The sequence below is a fragment of the Diadema setosum genome, chromosome 1, assembly GCF_964275005.1.
Source record: "Diadema setosum chromosome 1, eeDiaSeto1, whole genome shotgun sequence".
Taxonomy (NCBI): Eukaryota; Metazoa; Echinodermata; class Echinoidea; order Diadematoida; family Diadematidae; genus Diadema; species Diadema setosum.
The window spans coordinates 36,330,960-36,351,108 of NC_092685.1; the positions used below are offsets into that span (position 1 = coordinate 36,330,960).

General features: G+C 38.0%; 1 protein-coding gene across 1 annotated transcript in view; it reads left to right on the plus strand.

The window, feature by feature from the left end:
- Positions 1 to 12,495, plus strand: part of LOC140233773 (scavenger receptor class B member 1-like) — a 36,061-nt gene extending 23,566 nt beyond the window's left edge. The window contains exons 7-12 of the mRNA XM_072313900.1: positions 3,912 to 4,093; positions 6,426 to 6,544; positions 7,415 to 7,488; positions 9,377 to 9,428; positions 10,664 to 10,843; positions 12,487 to 12,495. Coding sequence (XP_072170001.1) covers positions 3,912 to 4,093; positions 6,426 to 6,544; positions 7,415 to 7,488; positions 9,377 to 9,428; positions 10,664 to 10,843; positions 12,487 to 12,495 — 616 coding nt within the window. The remainder of the gene's footprint in view (positions 1 to 3,911; positions 4,094 to 6,425; positions 6,545 to 7,414; positions 7,489 to 9,376; positions 9,429 to 10,663; positions 10,844 to 12,486) is intronic.
- The last annotated feature ends 7,654 nt before the right edge of the window (positions 12,496 to 20,149 follow it).

A 20,149-nucleotide genomic window follows, 5' to 3' on the forward strand; every position in this document is an offset into this window, starting at 1 on the left:
AAGGCACTTGGCACCTTGCCTGTATTTATTTTTGCTAATCTTCAACTGGTGTGGTTGACTTGTTGTCTCAACGTAACCTATCATCACAGTACCCTGATGCATCAAAGCTGAGAAATCCATGCATCAAAGCTGAGAAATCTGCCCATAAGGGGATTTATATCACCTTTCCCACTGGATTAAAATAACAACATTCTTTAAAAATCTAAAGTTTGATATCTTAACCACCCCGTGTTCAAATTTCAATGTCTGAAACTGTTTTGAAAATGGAAGCATTTTAATTGTTAGTAAGTATGTTACTATCATATTTTCAATTGACCATAACTACATCAAATGTCCAAACAATTTTCTCATAGTGTGTCGAAGTAATTGCTTGCCTTACATTTTTGTTGTTGTTGTTGTTTTTTTTTAAGATTTTTGGAAATGAAGTAAGACATATTACATATCACTGGAATCTTACTAGAGTCAGAAGAATTTGAAAATTCCAAGATCAAAAATGTAATGTTTTGTGACTTTATCAGGCATTTTGTTGTAATATGTCTCATTGTATTCCAAGTCTGATAAATCATGATAGTCCAATCAAAATGTCATGGTTTATTGTATCCCCCGAACAGAGTTCGGAGGATACTATGGATTTGGCCTCATCGCGTCACTGCCGCTTCCGCTGCAGAGATTTTCTTGTGAGCGCTCTACTGCCTGCATTTCTTCTTGGATCATATTCAAATTTGGCATGAAAGTGCATTATAGTAAAACAAAGACGCCCATCGTTTTTGGTGGTGGCGCCCTTGCTTGTTCTGTCTTTATTACTCAAGGTAAATTTTTCAGGGTCTGCTTGTGTGTGCGATTCTGCCCGTGTTTCTTGACCGATTTTTCCAAAAAAAATTTAGTGTGTAAATGTATCATAGTCAAATCTAGACACCTATTGGTAATGCTGACCCCACTGTTACACCTTTTACAGTGTGAAAGGTCATCCTGATGAGGTATGTGCTATGTCAGCCACATTTCTTGCCAGCATTTTATTCAAACTTGCTATGGAGGTTTATGGGGTGTTATTCTAGGTAACAAAAGTTTTCGTTGACAGCGCCCTCATTGTGCCAACTTTTATGGGATGCCATGTCATATTCCTTGTGTGTGCCTGCCATACCAGCCTCATTTCTCGTCGGATTTCATTATACTATCTCATGAACAGAGTGAGTACTACACACCTACTACAGTGAACATGACCCAGTGTATTTGGAGACCATAACCTGTAGTGTTACAAGGTGACTTCTGAGAAAGTAACTGAAAAGATGTCAAAAGTGCAGACAGTGGTCCCCAGTTGCCATATTACACAACATTTTGGTCTCAAAGTCAACCAAATGGGGTGGGGGGGGGGGGGAAGGATCGGGGGATACATGTGTCCGAATGGGTCCCCCGGCCGAGTGCTCTAGTTTGCATGTGATGTGGTTTTGTGGTACCCTTGGGTATCAAACAGAAATCCACCTTTTAGTTGAATTATTAATTTTTCTTTTTTTTTTCTTACACTGTACCCTGGTAGTGGGTTACCAAAGGTTGAGTGAATGTGATTTTTAATGCTTAGTGGAAGAAAATTTTGTTGCAACAATGTTCTCAGCAGTGCAGGCATCATCATAACATCAGCACTCATCACACAAATTGTACATTAGTGATCTCAGTGTCACACACAGGCAGCTGCACCACACTATACATTACTAGTCCACGGAAGATGTAAAATAAGTAATTTTGGGATGAGTTTGCTGACTGAAATAATCGCATTCTGAATTACTGGTCAAAGTTGTAATGGCATATTTTGAAAACATAGGAAACATTATTAATACGTAATTACAATTGAAATAAATTCACCAATGCCATAACTATAGGCTGAACTGGTATTAGGATCATTACCACTGTGAACTGAATTTTGGCTGCCATGATCACAGTGTGTAACTAGAAAAGCACTTTGAGAGTGCAGACTTCCGCCATGCAGCTCATTTCCACCCATACACTCATGCTGCAATTCGCCCAATTTCCCAGTGTACAATAGAATCCTTTTCTTTATGTCATCAGCTAATTCCCGCATGCTGTGCTTGAGCAGGGCATGCGCTTTTTGCATTTATGCAAACCTCAAATTCAAGCTGCAGCTTGAACTCCCAAGTTTGTTGACCCTAAACCAATCTTCCAAAATATCAAAAATCCTTCAAAAACTCATACAAATTCCTGGATCACTACCAAAATTTAATCATCTGTTCCTTACGTATTACCAACTTTTCCTGCAAGTTTCATCCAAATCCATTAAGAGCTTTTTGAGTTATTTTGCGTACAGACGAACCAGTGCCGACAAAAACATAACGTCCTTCCTTGGTAGAGGTAAATATACATCTGCCAAACATGAGATGGCGCCATATAACACTGCACTCAGGGTGTGACGGCTTCCTGGGGTTCCACATGGAGTATTGTATATTCAACTGCGTTTTTGCTGATTTCTCCTAATTGTACGTTATATCGGTTTTCCAATAGTATGGTGGCACATTGTGCCCAGTCTGATGTAAGCTTGTATTATTTTGAAGTGAAGCCTAACATGTTATCGTACATCTGTGTAAGCAAGGTTAAAGTAACTCATAAATAAATATGATAGTATCGGCTTGAAACAGGCTCCTGTTAATTGACTTTGTGACCTTGTGTTGCCCCGCCTGAATGTATTTGCATTCAGTCTAGGCATTTGGAGTGAACTTGAATGATATATTTTACCACGATTCAGCAATTAGTGCTGTCCCCACCAGGAGTGGGACATGCTGGCACATCAATATTTGTTTGGATCTAGGCTTATCAATTCTGAGTGAGGTCAGCGCTGACCTGTACAGCAAGCCCTCGTTCTTGAATGATTGAAGCAAGGATGTTTGCTCTGGAAATCATTTTCCATTGTCAATACTTGCAGCAAGTTGGAGCTTCATCTGACCAGCCTATTCAAACATTAAGACATGTTCAATGTGAACAGGGCCCTGTTTCGTAAAGCTGTTCGTAAAGTTACACATGACTTTATGAACAAAAGTGGGTTTCCTTATCATTGTTAATTTCAAAACCTCATTTTGAAAGTTGCAGATGATAAATGATTATTCTTATATTTTACACACGTTTGTAGTTGAAAGTCTATTTTTGCCCAAATGTAGATGAATTATTGAGACACAGTTGTACTTTGTTAAAATGTAGCTGGGGGAAAAATGGGCACACATATTGGCACTGCATATCCAGTTCATAAAGTCATGCGTAACTTTATGAACAGCTTTTTTGTCTTTTTGATGATGCACTGCATTCAATTCGTTGAGGAGGTTCATGAATCAAGCCGTGGCACTCTTAATGTCCTTTGGGCCATTTTGATACACTAACAAGTGAAATATAAGATACAACGTAGAAAAATTATGACATTACAATGAAAGATGCTAAGCACTTGTATGCCATCTGAAACAGCAGAAAATGTGTATGCAGCAGAGGAACTATTCCTACTTGTGTCACATGAAGTGTTTAGTCAAAATTTGCTGTGAGCGCTAACACCGTAAAAAACTTGAAAAATTTTGTTGCTTAACTTGATGTGCCACACGGTATTTGGAGTTCTCCCATGTGGCCATGCGTTAACTGTGAATAGCAGCTATCCTGCCAAACTACTGTATACGTACATACAAATTACAATCATAGTTGTGTGGCCACTGACTAGCTGCCTGGTCTTCTCAATTTAAGTGAAAATAAAAATCGTGAGAACTTTCTCAAATGCAATAATTTTGTGGAGTTTCATTGAAGTGTGAACAAATAGGTCAAGATATGATTGTTGCCATGTTCCCTTGTGAGTAGGTTGGTCTTTCTTCTTCTTTTTTCTTCTTAAAAAAAAAATAAAAAGATTGGTCTTACCTGTTTTCCGTTTGTAGGTCAGTGAAGTATCTATACCACAATGACACTGTTTACAAGAAAGTCCCGCTGCTGAAGTATGTCTTGGCACCATACACCTATGACAATGGGACGAGCTACCCACCAAATGCAGGCTTTTGCAGCGGCAACAAAGATCTTTGTGGACCAAGTGGTGTAATGAGGCAAGATCCGTGTCGCTATGGTAAGTTTAACCTCTTGGTTTTCATCAACCACTAGTACAAAATGTACATCACTTCTACATGCATTGCTACTGAGAAGCATTCTAATGATGCAAATAGATAAAAAGCAACAAAAAGGTTAAAAGATGGTACTGCTGTCTTTTAAAGTTCAGTTGCAACTGTTGCTTCATTTACTGTATAAGCTGTCATTTTTGCGAATTTCGCAAATCACTGTTGGATCACGACTGTATAGTATTGGATTTAGCTTTGTACATTTTGCAAGATATTTAAAGAACACTCTATGAAATGTTAAAGAGCATACAATTTTAAGGGGAATTGAAATTTTATTTGATAAAAATCGGTTTTGAATTGACTGAGATACCCAAAAATAAGGTAAAACAAAGAGATCCTAATAAAAGTCGTGGCCTGTTGCATTTTATTAGGATTGCTTTTTTTGGATATCTCAGCCATTTCAAGAGCAATTTTCATCAAATAAACTGAATTCCTCTATGAATTGCATGTTCTTTCATATTTCATAAGAGGTTTCTCATTATCTCACAAACACTCACAAAAAAGTTGGAAATCTGAATTCCTATCTGAACCAAATCTATACCATCCCTTGTCACCATGCGCTAGGGGAATAGTGCATTTACCACAGCTTTAGTGTCCGTTCGTGAAAACAACATCTTGCATCAATGTTTGTGACCTCATTCGCAAAAATATCTGTATGCGAAAATAACAGCTTTTATACAACTATAGTCAGCACTGTAGTAGTCCCGGAGTTCAAACTCGAGAAAGCTAAAATACAAATTTTGACTTAAAACACTTCAAAAGATGTTCTCTTGCCTTGCAAGATAAACTTTTGTTCACCTTATCAGCCCTATAAGCCAGGAAATTTATGATAGCATCAAAGACCTTGACTGATTAATCTGAATGAATTGCACCCAGGCTGTTTACCTCAATAAGATTTAGCCCATTATCTTCCTTATTCCACCTGACTACTTTTCCAATAGTAGACTATGATCACTGTAAGGTTTTTGTGGTATTGTTCAAGTAAAATTTCAGTGAGTGTTAAAAGGATGAATATTCTCCTTTGTGATCACCAGAGTTCTATCATGAAACAGGACTGATAAACTCTTTAAACATGCCCATTATGTGCAAATACATCCTTTTTGACCAATTGCTGAAGATCTTAAATATTACTTGAACTATTAAACTAATAAGGACAGTGGGTAAAAATATATTTCACATAACATTACATTGTTGCTGTAACCAAACTCCAGATTTATCAAATAATAACAAGGGAAGTCTCCAAAGTAAAAGGATTACACCCTCGTGAAAAAAGGGGGAAAAAATGTAGAAGATTACTAGCATTGCAGATTGCAGGTCTGTGAAGATCGTGAGACTAAAGCTAGCTAAGTTTTATTGAAAATGCCGCCAAAATTCAATGGAAGCTGTCCTGCTCTGACAGATGCAACAGCAGTGAGATAAATACAAACGTAGCAGCCAACTAGGCAACTGCCCCTCCCACTAGCTGAATAATGGCTTTACTCCACCATGGAGCCTCACGTTTGCCAAGACATGGCTGGAGGACCCCACCTTCGCCCACCTTTAAAAACAACAAGAGGTTCTGACCATACCCAAATAAAGATTTATTTTAGATATAGGTGGGCATTGGCTCAAGTGTGCATATCCTTCAAACTTTAATGCTGCACCTTTCCTGGTATTTCAACGTTCAAAATTGATAAAGCTGAGATACAAATACAGGCTCAATGTAACACAATTTGCTCTGGCGCAGTTGCCCTCCGGTTTGCTTCAGCACGCACTGGACCACATTATAAGGGGTGGTCCACTACAGCACGCTTCCTTGCTCTGTTTACTCTGGCATGGTTCACTGTGGGAATGTTCAGTCCCAACTCATGATACGCTACTGACTGCTCTGGTTCTCCACAGATTGCTCTGGCACGCTTTGAAATTTGTGACTGAACATACCCCAGTGTTAAGTTTCTGTAACACCATCAATTTTCACACCCATTATACTTTTTGTGAATTTCATGAGGAGCCAAGATTTGCGAAAGTAAAATGTACGGGAAAGTGATTCCTTGTACAATGCATTGAATGCCAGTGGCAGTTGGCAGAAGTTTCATGTTGCGAAAAAGGCCGTCTGCTACAATTCATGAACGTGTCTGGTTTAACAGTATCTGGAGGAATTCTTCATAGGTGAATTTGAAGAGATTGACAAAAACAGCTAAAAGAATATAAAAAGATACATGCAACATCTTTGCTAAGATGGCTAAAACCTCACCATCTCTCACTCTGTTTTTTCTTTTTCTCTTGCTCGGTACCATTTTACAGGGAGTCCGTCAGCTATTTCCAATCCCCACTTCTTTGAGGGGGATCCAATGCTGCATGAGGCAGTGATAGGTCTTCACCCGGAGGCCTCATTACATCAGCATTACATGGAGGTTGAACCTGTGAGTACTTCTCATTGTAGACGTTGCGGACTAGTACGTAGGGTGGAAATTTGGTTTCACTTTGCAGAATGTGATAGCGGCAGTAAAATGACAACATTCAAACATTTGGTTTAGGAGAGTATGTAAGTGTGTACTAGAATTAGAAAGATGTTGACAGTTGGCAAAGTAACACCATGAGAAATGCTCTTTGGTGGAGGAGCGCAAGATAAGATTCATTTTGCAAAAATATGCACATTTCCAGTGTGCATAAAATCTATGCATAAAACAGTATGGAGCAAAATTGATGATCTTTTTCTTCTCTTGCCTGTACAGTGTTTGTCTCCTGCAGAAGGACTTTTTTTTTTATGTTTTAAGAAGGCATGTGCACTGTGGGTATCTCAGAATCTTGCAGTGATGAAGATATGTGCAATTTGCAAAGTGCAACAGCCAATTAGCTTCTGTGATACATAACTATGTTTTTAATGGTATTAAAAAATGCAATAAAATACAGAATGTGCCGATGTGTCTTCAGCAGTTGAGTCAAGTGATAGTTTGCAGTTTTGACTGTGGGCTTCTCAGTATCAGTAATGGTGATCCTTCGGTCGGTTATCTTATGTCTATAGCTAGAGACACGTACGGTCATACAGACTTTCAGAAACAACTTCAGATGCACTCTGCACACATGATGTAGTTTCAATGAAGGCTTAAAATATGGCAAAAAGGATTATGGCATGTACACATACTTCATACTAGTTATTTTGTCAATTCAACTATATCAGCTGTACACTTTATGGAACTGCATATTGGGAGCTCTTATATACCATTCAAAATCAGTGATTTATACTCTTTGCCCTAATTCTGCTGGCATTTCTTTGTCTTTGTCTCTGTTAGCTGATGGGAATGCCATATGTTCTGAAGATGAGACTTCAAATAAACATGAAGCTACAGCCTGTAGCTCACCTTACGTGAGTATTCCCTTTGTGTGTATGGAAGGGCATTGACACTGTGCAGAGTCTCTGGAGTAAATGCCCCTCTCTTTGTTGTTGTTGTTGTCTGATTATATGAAGTTGTATTGCATGAATATGTCACCCTAGTTTTGGAAAATATTTGGAGTAGACGAAATGCATAACACATTGTTTATTATATACATGTGCATTAAGCTTGTAAACAATATCAGGGTTTGTGTTATTATATTCATGTGCATTAAGCTTGTAAACAATATCAGGTTTGTGTTATTATATTCATGTGCATTAAGCTTGTAAACAATATCAGGTTTGTGTTCTTTATTTTCCCACAGTTTAAACTGAAATCTGGTATGATTTTGAGCAGGGATTGCATATGAAATCACATGACAATGATACATAACCTGATGAAATTGTAGTCACAATGGTTTGACTGTAAATATTAAAAGACAAACAAAGATCCTAGCGCTTGATCTTAATGTCTTTCTTCAAGCATCATTGGAATCTTTCAAGACTTTGAACAGCTGCAAGCTATAAATATGTACTGAAATAGAAATGAAACAAACAAAAGACAGTTGGGAAACATTCTTTGAATACCTCCAGGAATATATGCTTGGCTTCAGCAGTTGTACAGTTTTAAATCTTAGAAAACAGGCAGTGGACCCTTTCAAATGACACAAGATCTTTCTTTTTTTATACCCCCACCCACACATAGTGTGTATGGGGTATTTAGGAACCATTAATCTTTATTTTATTACAAACAAGATCTTATTGTAATGATGATTGGAAATATGTTTGATGGCAGCAAAAAAGAAAAAGAAAAAAAAGAAGTAACTAAAGAAGTAAATAATGATAAAGATCTTCATCTCTTGAACCAGGCTAAAAACAAGCTCACTGCAGAAACTGTTAGCAAAACTTGCCTTTTGTTGATGTGTTTTGGTCCCAATGAATGAGCAGCATGCCTGTTATAATGAGTAGAGAATATGGCAGGTTATTGCAGTATTGCACCTGTAAATTATTAATCAGCCTTACAATTATGACTGCCATTACTGGTGGTCTTTCACAAGTTCTCCAGTGTCCACAAAAGTTTTCACTATAGATTTCATTTAACATTACATAGCAGATGTAGATAATGTATGTCACATTCTCCTGCTCTGCCCATAAGAATCTTCAGTGTCCGTGGAATCTCTGATATCTCTTTAGAGTCCATCCATTTTACTTTAGTACTTCTAAGATTATGTTCTCTCTTGGAGGTCGTATTAGTCATAAACTGGCTGTTACTTGAATTGATTACCATTTTAGGAAACATGTACTGTGATTGCGTAGAATCATTTGATAAGTTGCAAGTAAGGGCCAAGAGTCTCTGACGATCACAGTATCATAATGTCAATGCCAGTGCTGTTGCAGCCTGTGATAATCTTTCATTGGGCTGTGATGGGGTCAGTGTCCCACCATGATACATGCTGTCCACAGTGGTAACCTAATAGTAGTGGACTCTACTGTAATAGCATCCTGAGATGGTCAGACATTCATCTGGCATGTAATAACACCCCCTGGGCTATCTCTTTCTATTCCTATGAGTGTGTAACACATCAAGAGAATGAGGTCACAGCAAGCAACACAGCCTGTTTAAAGAGTATGGCTCTTACTGTAGTTAACACCATGTTAGTACAGTGACCTGTTCTTGAGGTAAATTACTTTAATCTGTTTGCTTTCGCTGGCTTTATCTACAAAATTTGAAGTCATCCCTGATAGGGTCACAGGAAAGGTAAATATTTGACAACTGGCTTTACCACCTTATGAGTTTAATTTGTGACTCGTGTGCTACTGTTATGCAGCCCTGATATGGTTTGTGTTTCTTTTCTTTTGTTTTCTATGGTTGGCAATGCAGGGAGATGGAAAAAGTGCCAGAAATGATGTTCCCAGTATTATGGTTTGAACAGGTGAGTAATGGTAATCAGAATTGGAAATCCTTTTCTAAAGGATGAGTCATGTTGGAATATAAAATGTAATGCTGTTTGATGTTGGAATCAACACAGAACAGTTAAATCAGACAGACAAAATGATAGAAGTTCCACTAGAATTCAGTGAGAAAGAAGAAGAAAAGAAGGACTAGAGTTTTTTTTTTTGTAAGTTTCACACGTTTCCACCAGCATATGTGACAAAACCATATATGTGGAGATTAAATGAGGTATTGCTGCCAGTGCTTTACGAGGCTCCCACAGACCTGCACACAAATCTTACAGCTAAATATCTTCTTTTGTTTTAAGGAATTGATAAAGCCGTTGTGAATCCTCTGCATCAAGATATTAGAATCTGCAATCCCACCATGCTAGGGTATTCCCCACACTCTAGATGACATTATGCCAACATCTCCTTTCATGTCGCGATCTTTCTGATTTTTTGTTTGAAGTATTGACTGTTTTGATATCATCCAACAAGCACTCCTTAAACCCTAGAAAAGACTGGGGGGGGGGGGGGGGTCATGGCGTGAAACATGTACGAGGTGAGGCCAAGTGCATGTTGCACAACATTGCGAATACCTTAGAGTGCGCTACATCTCCACTAATGGCACAAACTTAAACATATGCATCATTTGGTTCATAAATGGAGTAAAAATTAATCGACATTTTTTGTGTATCTTATCTTTATGGGTAAATACCAATTCAGGTACATGTAGAACTTGCTCAAAAGCAAAGATGTCTGAAGAAGTTTGTTCCAAACACTTAATTGTGCGCACTTGGCAAACACTGTACACAGTAGCAGGTACATTCATACACAAGACTGGCAGATGGCACAAACCAGAAATTGCTGACAGAAATAGGTGATTGAGAGCACATAGCGCTTGATGCGCTCGTAACGATTGAGTGTGCACTGCTAGAGTATACATTGTGACGTCAGTGACCATGCAGTTATGATTTCTCTGTAATGTCTTATAGGATAACATGCCTTGCTGTCCTGATTTTTCGTTGCACACTTTTTGCAGGGCCATGCATGTTAGTAAGAAAATTTCATTGTTTCTGATTACTACATTCTTGAACCCATTGTATAATGTAGGATTTGCATAATCAAGCCAGTATCTTTCACAATTCATTTCTGTCATCAGAATTACACCAGAGCCATACAAGTGTATCAGTAATTTTTTTCCCCTCCCCTCATATCTTTTTGCCCAAAACAGAGCGTGGAGGCAAATGATCGAATCGTTGGATACTATGAGAAAGGATTCGTCCTGACTTCTTACATCGCCTTTATCGTTGAGTGGTTGATGTTCAGCATTGGGATTGTGGTGTTTGTGGCTTCTGTCATCTCATTTGGTCGAAGGATTGCGTACCCCAAGACGGTACCAGAGGAGGAAAAGGTTAGTGCCCATCTTGTAATGTTTATCCTGTAAATTCTGTTACATTTAAGTTTATTCATCAATTCAAGTTTGTGTGGCTATTTCATGTGTGTGTGGGTGGAAGGGGGAGGGGGGGGGGGGGGGGAGGGGGAGGGGTTAGGGTAGAGGTAGATTCTGTTCAAGCATATGCAGTGACCTGCTATCCACAAAAGCCCCTGTGATGTGTGATGAGCTACAGGTGTCAAGGAACTATAATTTCCACCAGAGCATGGAATAAGATCTATCTACGATGTGGACATGCCTTTATTTGCTTCATTTGGCGTGGCTTATTTTACTTGCCTTTCTTTTTGCCTCTGATGGTGTTGTGTTGTTTGGATACACTAGCTTGACTTTTAGCCCCGGTGAATTTTGCATTATATATCTGTATGAAGTAATGATTTTGCCCTGAGTTTAGTCCTGATTGTTCTAAGTAAGTTCTTTTATTTTTATTTATTGATTTTTTTTTTTTTTTTTTTTTTTGAGGAGAACATGATAGTCCCTGTCAAAAAAGAAAGACAAAAAGAAAATAGATGTTTTGTTTTGGTTTTATAATTTGATGAATTTTAACAAAAGGCAAAGGTTTAGCATTTTCAGATGTGCCATTCACAAAGAATGGACAACAGGGTTACAACAAAGAAGTTATATACTCACTGACTATAGAGGGTGAACTCTGTAATACAAATGTATGTCTGTGATTATGAGCATTAAGGTGGCCACTTAGTAGTAGAGGACTTTGCTCTGTGCATGTGCTCTGCTTTCACAAGGATTTTTTTTTAAAGGGTGTACTATTGAACTTTTATTCAAATCCGCTTTCCTTGTCGATTTGGCTGCTCCTTGGCGGCTTGTATGCCAGTAAGGAGCACTGTCTGCCATGAGGGGTAAGTCTAGCACCTCATGTTGCTCCATGCACTTTAATACAGAGCATTCATACACAGCGTATGCAGAGCAAGCACTCTGGTACCTACTGGTATACTGTATATAAAACTCTTTGAAATACAATCACTTGTATGTATAGAAAAGTATTGTCAATACATCAAGCATTCTTTGTACATGTAACTATCATTGTGGGTGGTTGGTTTTGTTTTTGTTTTTTGCCATTTTGATCTTTTCTTTTTCTTTTTCTTTATGGGTAGTGTGCACCTGCATGAGTGACTTTTAATGTATACTTCTGCTTTTTTATTTTTTCTTTCTTTCATATATCACTCTGTAGAATGCTAAGGTAATCAATGCTGCTCTGGAAAATGGATCATACATTCCTGAGGCTTAAAAAGAAGAAAGTTCATCAGCTCTTCCATTGAAAGTGAAGTCAGAACTGACCTGTTTTGCTGGCTGACTGTAAAGGACTTTATGGCATTACAATCAAGGAGCTACTACTATCCTCATGTGGGTGTATATATGTAACACAGCTATGAAATCGATATGCACTGCTCATGAAGGAGGCCCAGTCAGCAGAGATAATATAAATTCCAGGTCAGAGTGACTACACAGTACTCGTAGTGGGACACACTCTGTAGTGTGCTCGTTGGTCAGTGTGATGGTGTTCTCTGCTTTATTCATAATGGGACAGGATAGTGGTGTACCATGCTGTTGTGACTGTGACTTCTATGACTCTGTTGCTTTCTCAGTCAGAGTGACTAATCATGCTTCTTGTTAGAGTGACTTGCGCTTGCTGTACACCCAGAGGAAAGCCACCATGTAATGGACACATTCTGGTCCACAGAGTCGATGTCACATCAACATGTTACGTGTGAGAATGCTCCTTGCAGTAAAATGTGCCATGTAGTTGTATCATCTTGATTTTCTCTTTTATAGTAACATTTTGACTACAGCTGGAGGTCCCCACATTTCCATTTGGGGATATTAACATTGTTACTTTTTCATGATATATTGTAAGTTTTTGATTTGATCCAAAAAAAAAAAGAAAGAAAGAGAGATACACATATTCTTCAGCCCACCTCTGTAACAAAGAAATGAAATGACGGACAGATTTAGATTTGTATTCAATTGCTTCCAAGAACGACAACCAAAGGTTTTGCCAATTGATGTTTAGTATTTGGTCATATTCTGTAAGCTAATGAGACTGTGATTTTTCAAGTCCCCCCACCCCCCTCCCCCCACCTATTTGCCTGCCTGATCTCTGTACTTCATTCCTCAACTACATTGATGTTGAATAAATGTAGAGCCTACTTTGAAGTGCCAGTGATTACTTAAAAAGTGATCTTTCAAGATTTTTTAGTGTGACTTAGTTCCTGATCTGCACAGAATTTATGTTTATACATACATTCCTTGTGGCATGTTAAGATCAAAAAAAAAAAAAAAAAGTGAAGTGATGTTTTTAAGTATTCTTATATGCTGTTGTCCATGTCATATTTCCTTTTAATCTTTCATGTTAAGGTTTTGCCATGGCTACCTGTATTCTCATTAGTGCAAGTGTGTGAGATTCCTGGCTTCATTTTGTTTGAATAAATATTTTGTATTCTTTTGTATAGCAACGAGAGAATGGTGCTTGCATTGATGCAAATTTTGGTGCAGTATTATCATAAAGATCATTAAAGGTAGTCTGCATTGTTTGATTTTATCTGACAAACTTGGTGCCTTTTTTATTATTAAGATAACCAGCAAACTGCACTCCTGAAATGTGTGAATCCCATGAACTGTCAGACAGGTAGAATTCTCTCAGTCATTCTAAGGGAGCATTGATTTGATGAAATGTATTGCGTAGATGACTCCCCAATTTGTGTGGAGTCAATTTTGCAATGGATGCTGATTTACTGCTTCTTATGTTCATGCTGCTCTGTACCCTTCGCAGTGCAGGTCAGATGTTGTTTGACCCTGTTTCTAATAAAAGTACAACCTTCCCCACAATGCCTTATGCACACCAGGGCAACAACTTTGTGAAAGTCTGTGCCATCTTCACACAATCAAATGAAGGAATATATCCTGATTTGTGTTTTTAGCCAGTTGGAAGAAGAAACAGAAGGGGAAAAAATGCATGCACAATGATGCTAGTTCCCACATTTCCATAAATGATTTTTTAGCATTCCATGATGGCCTTCTGCTACTTTTTCTAACTTTTTTTTTCACTGTGTCAAATTTCCACAAGTTTATGCAGTGGAATTATTGAATTGCACCTGGCCAACAATGTACAAGGTATATCATCATTTACTGAGCTTTTCTACAAAATGTAAGCAAAACTATGCCTAGGGGTGTGAAGAAATAAATAGCTAAATACAGTTGAACCTCTCTTATCCGGCCTCCCTTTATCCGGATCTCTCTATTATACGGACGCAATCTCGCCGTGATTTTTTTTTTTTTTTTTTTTTTTTTTTTTTTTTTTTTTTTTTTTTTTTTTTTAATTACGGGAGGAAAGGGGGATTCCCAACTCCTTGAGAACTCCTACACAAACACACATGAATTACATATTACTTCCAACATTAACATACACCTCTATTTTGGGGTCTACAATGAAAAGGTTGCAGTATACACATTACTACATGTGGTACTACAATGGGCTACATCAGTACATGTGTATGTATATGTACATGTATAAAGCATTGAGTCTCCCGTATTCGGCCAAATCCCTTATCCGGATGAGCCCCTGTCCCGACTTGTCCGGATACGAGAGGTTCAACTGTATTAGGTACGGTCAGTTCAAATATAAAGCATGATTTGACTTCACGCTATGCTTGTTGGGCAGTAAACAGAGGATATCAAATACAGTCAACCTTGCTTAAGTTGACTTCTCATAAAAGGTCTCTTCAAGTCCTCTTCTGTTTCTATTCTATTGATTTTAATCCCTCAAAAGTCAAATGTTCTCTAAGCCGAAGCTATTTCTTCAGTCCAAGTTGATTTGATTTAGGCAAGGTTGACTGTATGAACTTACCCAAATCAAATCTCATTGCCATGAAGTGCCGCCAAAGACTTGATAAACCCTCACTCAGTCCTCTCTCTGATTATGACAGGTATGTAGTGTGCCTTGATGCATTTCACACTAAGCACCTTTTTTACAGTGATATTACTATCACTCATTTGTAAGAATATATTTCCTGTTGTCATTACCATTGTAGAAGTTTAGTCAGAAGAAGTGTAAGGCACTAAAACTTTGCTTTTTATACTGTTTACGCTGCACATCACAAATACCGTCCTATGTTGAATTTGTTTATAAGTTGCATTGAGACATACCACCCTTGGTATCATAGTTACTTTCTATCATTATGTTATCAATTACCTGTAGCACTGTACCTCCAGTTTGTTCACAAAATATTGCACAACCCTATATATATTTCCTGTATTTTGTGAGAACAAGCAAGGGGTAACCACTTTATTTTGCAATTTCAATTTTTTCCTAGGAGTGAATAATTTGGTGATGAGGCATATACCAGGTTGTCAAGGTAATGGGTGATGAAGTTTGATTTTGTGGAAGTATTGAAGATGAAAGCCATAAGTTACATCTCTTTGGTAATGATTTCACCAAGATCATATCAGATTACTTTAATGTGAGCGGTAGCAGAGCAAGTTGTGTTTATTTGAGGCTTGATAGATGGCTATACAATAGCAGAAAGGTGTAAATAGGTACACTGAAGTGAAATGAGTTGGGTGGAGGTACCAATCATCATTGTTCTATTTAATGGTTCAAACTTTTTTTTTTATATGTGCCAATTTCTTTGTCTTTTGGCTTCAATAGAATCCACCAGAATGATGTCTGTATGTGGGAAATGATCCACTGCCCAAAGTGTGCTGCCATGCAATGGCATACTGGAGTGTTTGTCCTCATCCTCCAGTGCATTTTTAAGTTCAAGTATTAGCAAGGAAACACTAAAAACCAATCCTCTTAGCGAGTGTCAGATCAGTCATTATGCTGTAAGCAACAACTGCCATATTGCTGGTTGTTGATTTCTTGGCTCAAAGTTGAGCAGTTAGTTACTACCTTGAGAAGGACTGTTGAATCTTCCACAGCACAAATTTTGTTGATTGATGGTAAAAAGTGGTGATTGTTGTACCAATGATCAATTGGGCAGTATTATATAGCTTTAGAGAAAAAACAAAACCAGTGGATGTGTGTGCCATTTCTACACCACCAAATTATTATAAGCAAGAAATCAAAGGTGCCAAAATGTTGCACATGTTGCCTTTTGGTAGTAATCTACTTGTTGTAGACTCATTTTATACTATGTATTATATTTTTAAAGTATTGCAGATCTGTACAATTGTAAGTCCCATAGGAACAGTGATGGTGTATATTATGAAGATGTATCACCTAGGGGCATTGTTAAACTGTCATCCTGGCATATCATGTTGGGTTTTTTTTGTACAGTATGAAGCTGTAAAGATGAATCCTTTAGTGTTCTGCCAATATCTAAAGTTTATATTCAAGATACCAAATGTCTGATCATGTTCTCTCCTAGGAATATGTTTCAGTCACGTATGTCAGGAAAGTTTGTTGTAAGTCATGCAATTGGAGTCCAAGTGTGATTATTTGTACCAGCGATGAGCACTGGCACTGGTCCGACAGTCCCTGACCGGTAAAAATCACAGTCGGACGAGCAACTTTTCAGGGATTGCTAAATTTACTGGTTCAACACGTACAGGTAAAATAGCAAAAATAACTTTGTCGGGGCCAGTTGAAAAAAAGTACAGGACCCGACAAATTTAAGGTTCGGACCAGTAGGGGAAAATGGATTAGTGTGCAGCCCTGTTTATATCCTGTTAGAGGATCCCAACTCTCATGATTACACAGAAAAATGTTGGTAAGAAGATACTTCTTGTTATGTGGGGCTTTTGTATTCTTTACTGCCGAGACAAAAACTGCATCGTGTCGAGTTCATTTGCACTGAATGGGATTAGTACATGTGAATGGTTGGGTAATCGTGTGAAACAGGATGTCATGTTCTGCATACTTCAGGATACAGCTTCAATTTCTGTTGTTGTAGAAGAAAGGCTTTAAGAAGTATCCCTGCTATGTTTAACCAATGAGTGAATTTGCATTCGAAAAGAATATATTCATGTTTCTAAGATGTCAAGGAAGTGATTAAAACCTGTAGATAGCTAAAGATTACTTTTTGCATATAAGTGGGCAGAATATTTTACATAGCACATTGCAGTATAAGAAAATCTGGACGACCTAGTTCTGGAGGATTTGTGTCACCAGTACAGATATCTATTTTGTCGCATTGCACGTTAATCAGTTTCTTTAATACAAGATTTTGACAATGCTGTAGCGTTTGCAGAGGAAAAACCAGTCAAATGTTCACAATTTTGTATCACGGAGGATATGTATTTACATGGTGCCCAATGGGTCTTCCATGGCCATACAATGTGTTATGTATATGTATGCTATGGAATGGGGGCAAAAGCATGCAGTGTTGCTGTGCTCAAGTTCTATTAGTGTAAAAAAGATACTGTGCTGGCCAGTGCTCCATCATCAACATCTCACCCCCACTGCCAATGAATATTGAGATATTTACATGGTATATATAGATGTATATCAATTTGATAAGGCTGTACTGGTCTTTGGATCTGGAAAAAAAAACAAACAAACAAACAAACAAAAGACAGACACCTTTCCATTTGCACCCAGCTCGGCAAGAAAGCAAAGATCTAACACGAGAGAAAGCACCCACCTATGGCATGACAATGTGTTTTGTTTGTTTGTTTGTTTTTTTGGTCAGGTACTTACAGATGATGCCCCTTTTCTTTTCCTTGATTTTTTCCATCTTGCTAAGCTGTCAATGTTTATAGGCTGCTTTGGATGAGCTGGGAACACTAAATTGGGTAGATTAAGGTACAGAAAACTTCCAAACAGTGGTATATTAGGATATGTATTTTGATAACAAATATGCGAACAATTTTGACCTTCATTTAGTCACGTGTTTGGAAGGGTGTTTTTGATAGCATGGATGTATCGATTCTTTGCTACAGATGCAATATTACATATGATTACGACTTCAAGTTTATGAAATGTTGTGCCAATCTTATGTATAAACAATATATCTTTTATGATTTTTTAATATGATGATATAAAAAACTAGTTCACAATTGCCAATGCCTAGAAGATAAAATTGTATTTTACAACCTCTGAGGTTGCTGTTATTTGTATTATATCAAATTGTGATAAATAATTTATGTGGGGCTCCCAGCTCTTTTAGAAGTGATAACTTTAGTTTGCCTTACAGGGTAACACGAACACATGAAATATTATCTTGTTACAAAGTACAAGTGTGTGTGATATACGTAGAGCAGCCTTAAAGGCATATTGATGACAGTGTGATTCATCTTAATTTAAAGGCCTTTTTTATGTTATTGAGCATAATCATGTGATCATAAAAAGTTTGAAACAGTGTTTTCTAAATTTCTGGTGATTTGCACTATGTTTCCAAAAATGTTTGATGTAACTTGAATGTGAAATCATTAATAGACATCATCATGAAGTTATGTACGTGTGTTTGTATTAACACGACAAGGACATGTTGAACCAACAAATAACATGCTCTATTATCTCCAAAGTATACTTCAAGAAATTAAGAAACACAGGAGTTGGGGAGAGCGAGGGTTCCCTCCCCTCCCTGTACCGGAGACCAGTGTGTTTGAGTGTCCCTGATGGGCAGGGAGTTCTGGTATATTAAAAAATTGTGTCTGAAACATTGCTGTGATTCTCTGCATTAAATGGCACTGTCACAACTCTTTGTTGTTCCTCCATGTCTGTTTTGGTCAGCTTTGCATTTTTTCAGAGTCCATCTAGAAGCGCTGGAAGCTGGGTCTACTCTAATGTGGGGAGGAAAAAAAAACTTCAAGAAGTTATATTGAATTGACTAGGATTTAATGAAACAGAAAACGCTTCAGTGGCTTAATCTATAAATGAAAAACTGGATCTTTGTTTCATGTTTTCACACAAGAGTATTATTGGAGATTATGATGTGATTAAAATATCACAAAAACGATGTCTTCCTTGGTGATTTAGCAACTTCTAATACAGTACCTTCAAGTTATTACATGCACAACTCTTCAGTCCGGTCATGTTGTAGACATTATTCATTCTGACATTGCTTCATTTCATAAAGGGAAATCGAAGCTGCCTTTGCAGGTTAAAGTGAAAACAAAGTTCTGGTAAGGGCCTGAGAACCCGTCTGGCACCATTTCATATTTGCTTGCAATATATCGAAAGAGTCTACAAATAAACTTACCTGGCTGACGCGGTTTGCCGGAATGATGAGTCGTTTTGGAGTATTTTGAGAAAAATAATAAAAGTCGGTAGACCGACTTTTATTCCAGAAGGCTCCAGACTAACTCGGTCTCAGGGAAAACTCGACCCTATTTCAGACAATTTACACACAGTTCGTGATCGCCATGTTCATCAGTACTCTATACTACGGGTACCAAATGAGGCCTTGATGAGCAGACAGGAAAGTGCGTGCTAATCCTGTACAAAACAAATGGACAGCGCGCGGTCCTCAAGCCTAGTATACGCACATCACCTCAGTTGCTGAGACGCGCGGTCTTTGAAGTTTTTGGTGTTGTTTATCAAGCGTCTTTGATTGTTTTTAGAGGTGCTTGAGAGGCGCACACTAATTTTGCATGCGCGCCAAAGAGGTTTTTGATGCGCGCGTTTAACAACTCGGACCATTACTGCGAGTAGCTAGAACGCTACAATGTAGTTTATACAGGCCGCTCCCATTATCCATAGTACAACGCTGTACAATCCAGAGGGGCAACCAATACAAGCGGAGACCTCATCCCGCCGTCAAGCAAAGCGAGGCCGAGTTATCCCCGAGTCCGAGTCTAGCCTGACCCCGTTCGGGTAAGTTCTGAGACTGAACGTTTTTGGTTAATATTTCCCATTTTCGTCGTTACCCATCGAATATCTTGTTATTACAGCGTTATTCCGCACATTTCCTAGGCATACGTTCAGATTTTGGAGCAAAATTTGACAACTTTTGCAGGCGTACCAGAACTTTCTTTGGGCTTTAAAGGGAGCCTTGTGAGGCAAGGACATTTTCACCTCATTAGCAAAGATGCTTGCAATACCAATATCTCCAAGTTGTGAAATCATGTGACACTTTTAAAGTCCAGAGCTTTCTTCCTTCATGAAGGACCTTTGCAATGCAAATGCATGCCGACTTATGTTGACTTATGATACCCTCAACATCACTTATGTGGCCATCAAATGAATATCTAAATACATGCCATATATTTTACAATAATTTTTCAAATATATGTAATTTTCTTCGGATTACTTTGATACACGTACACCCACAAAATGAAAAACAACTTCCAAACCAAGATTCTGTCATT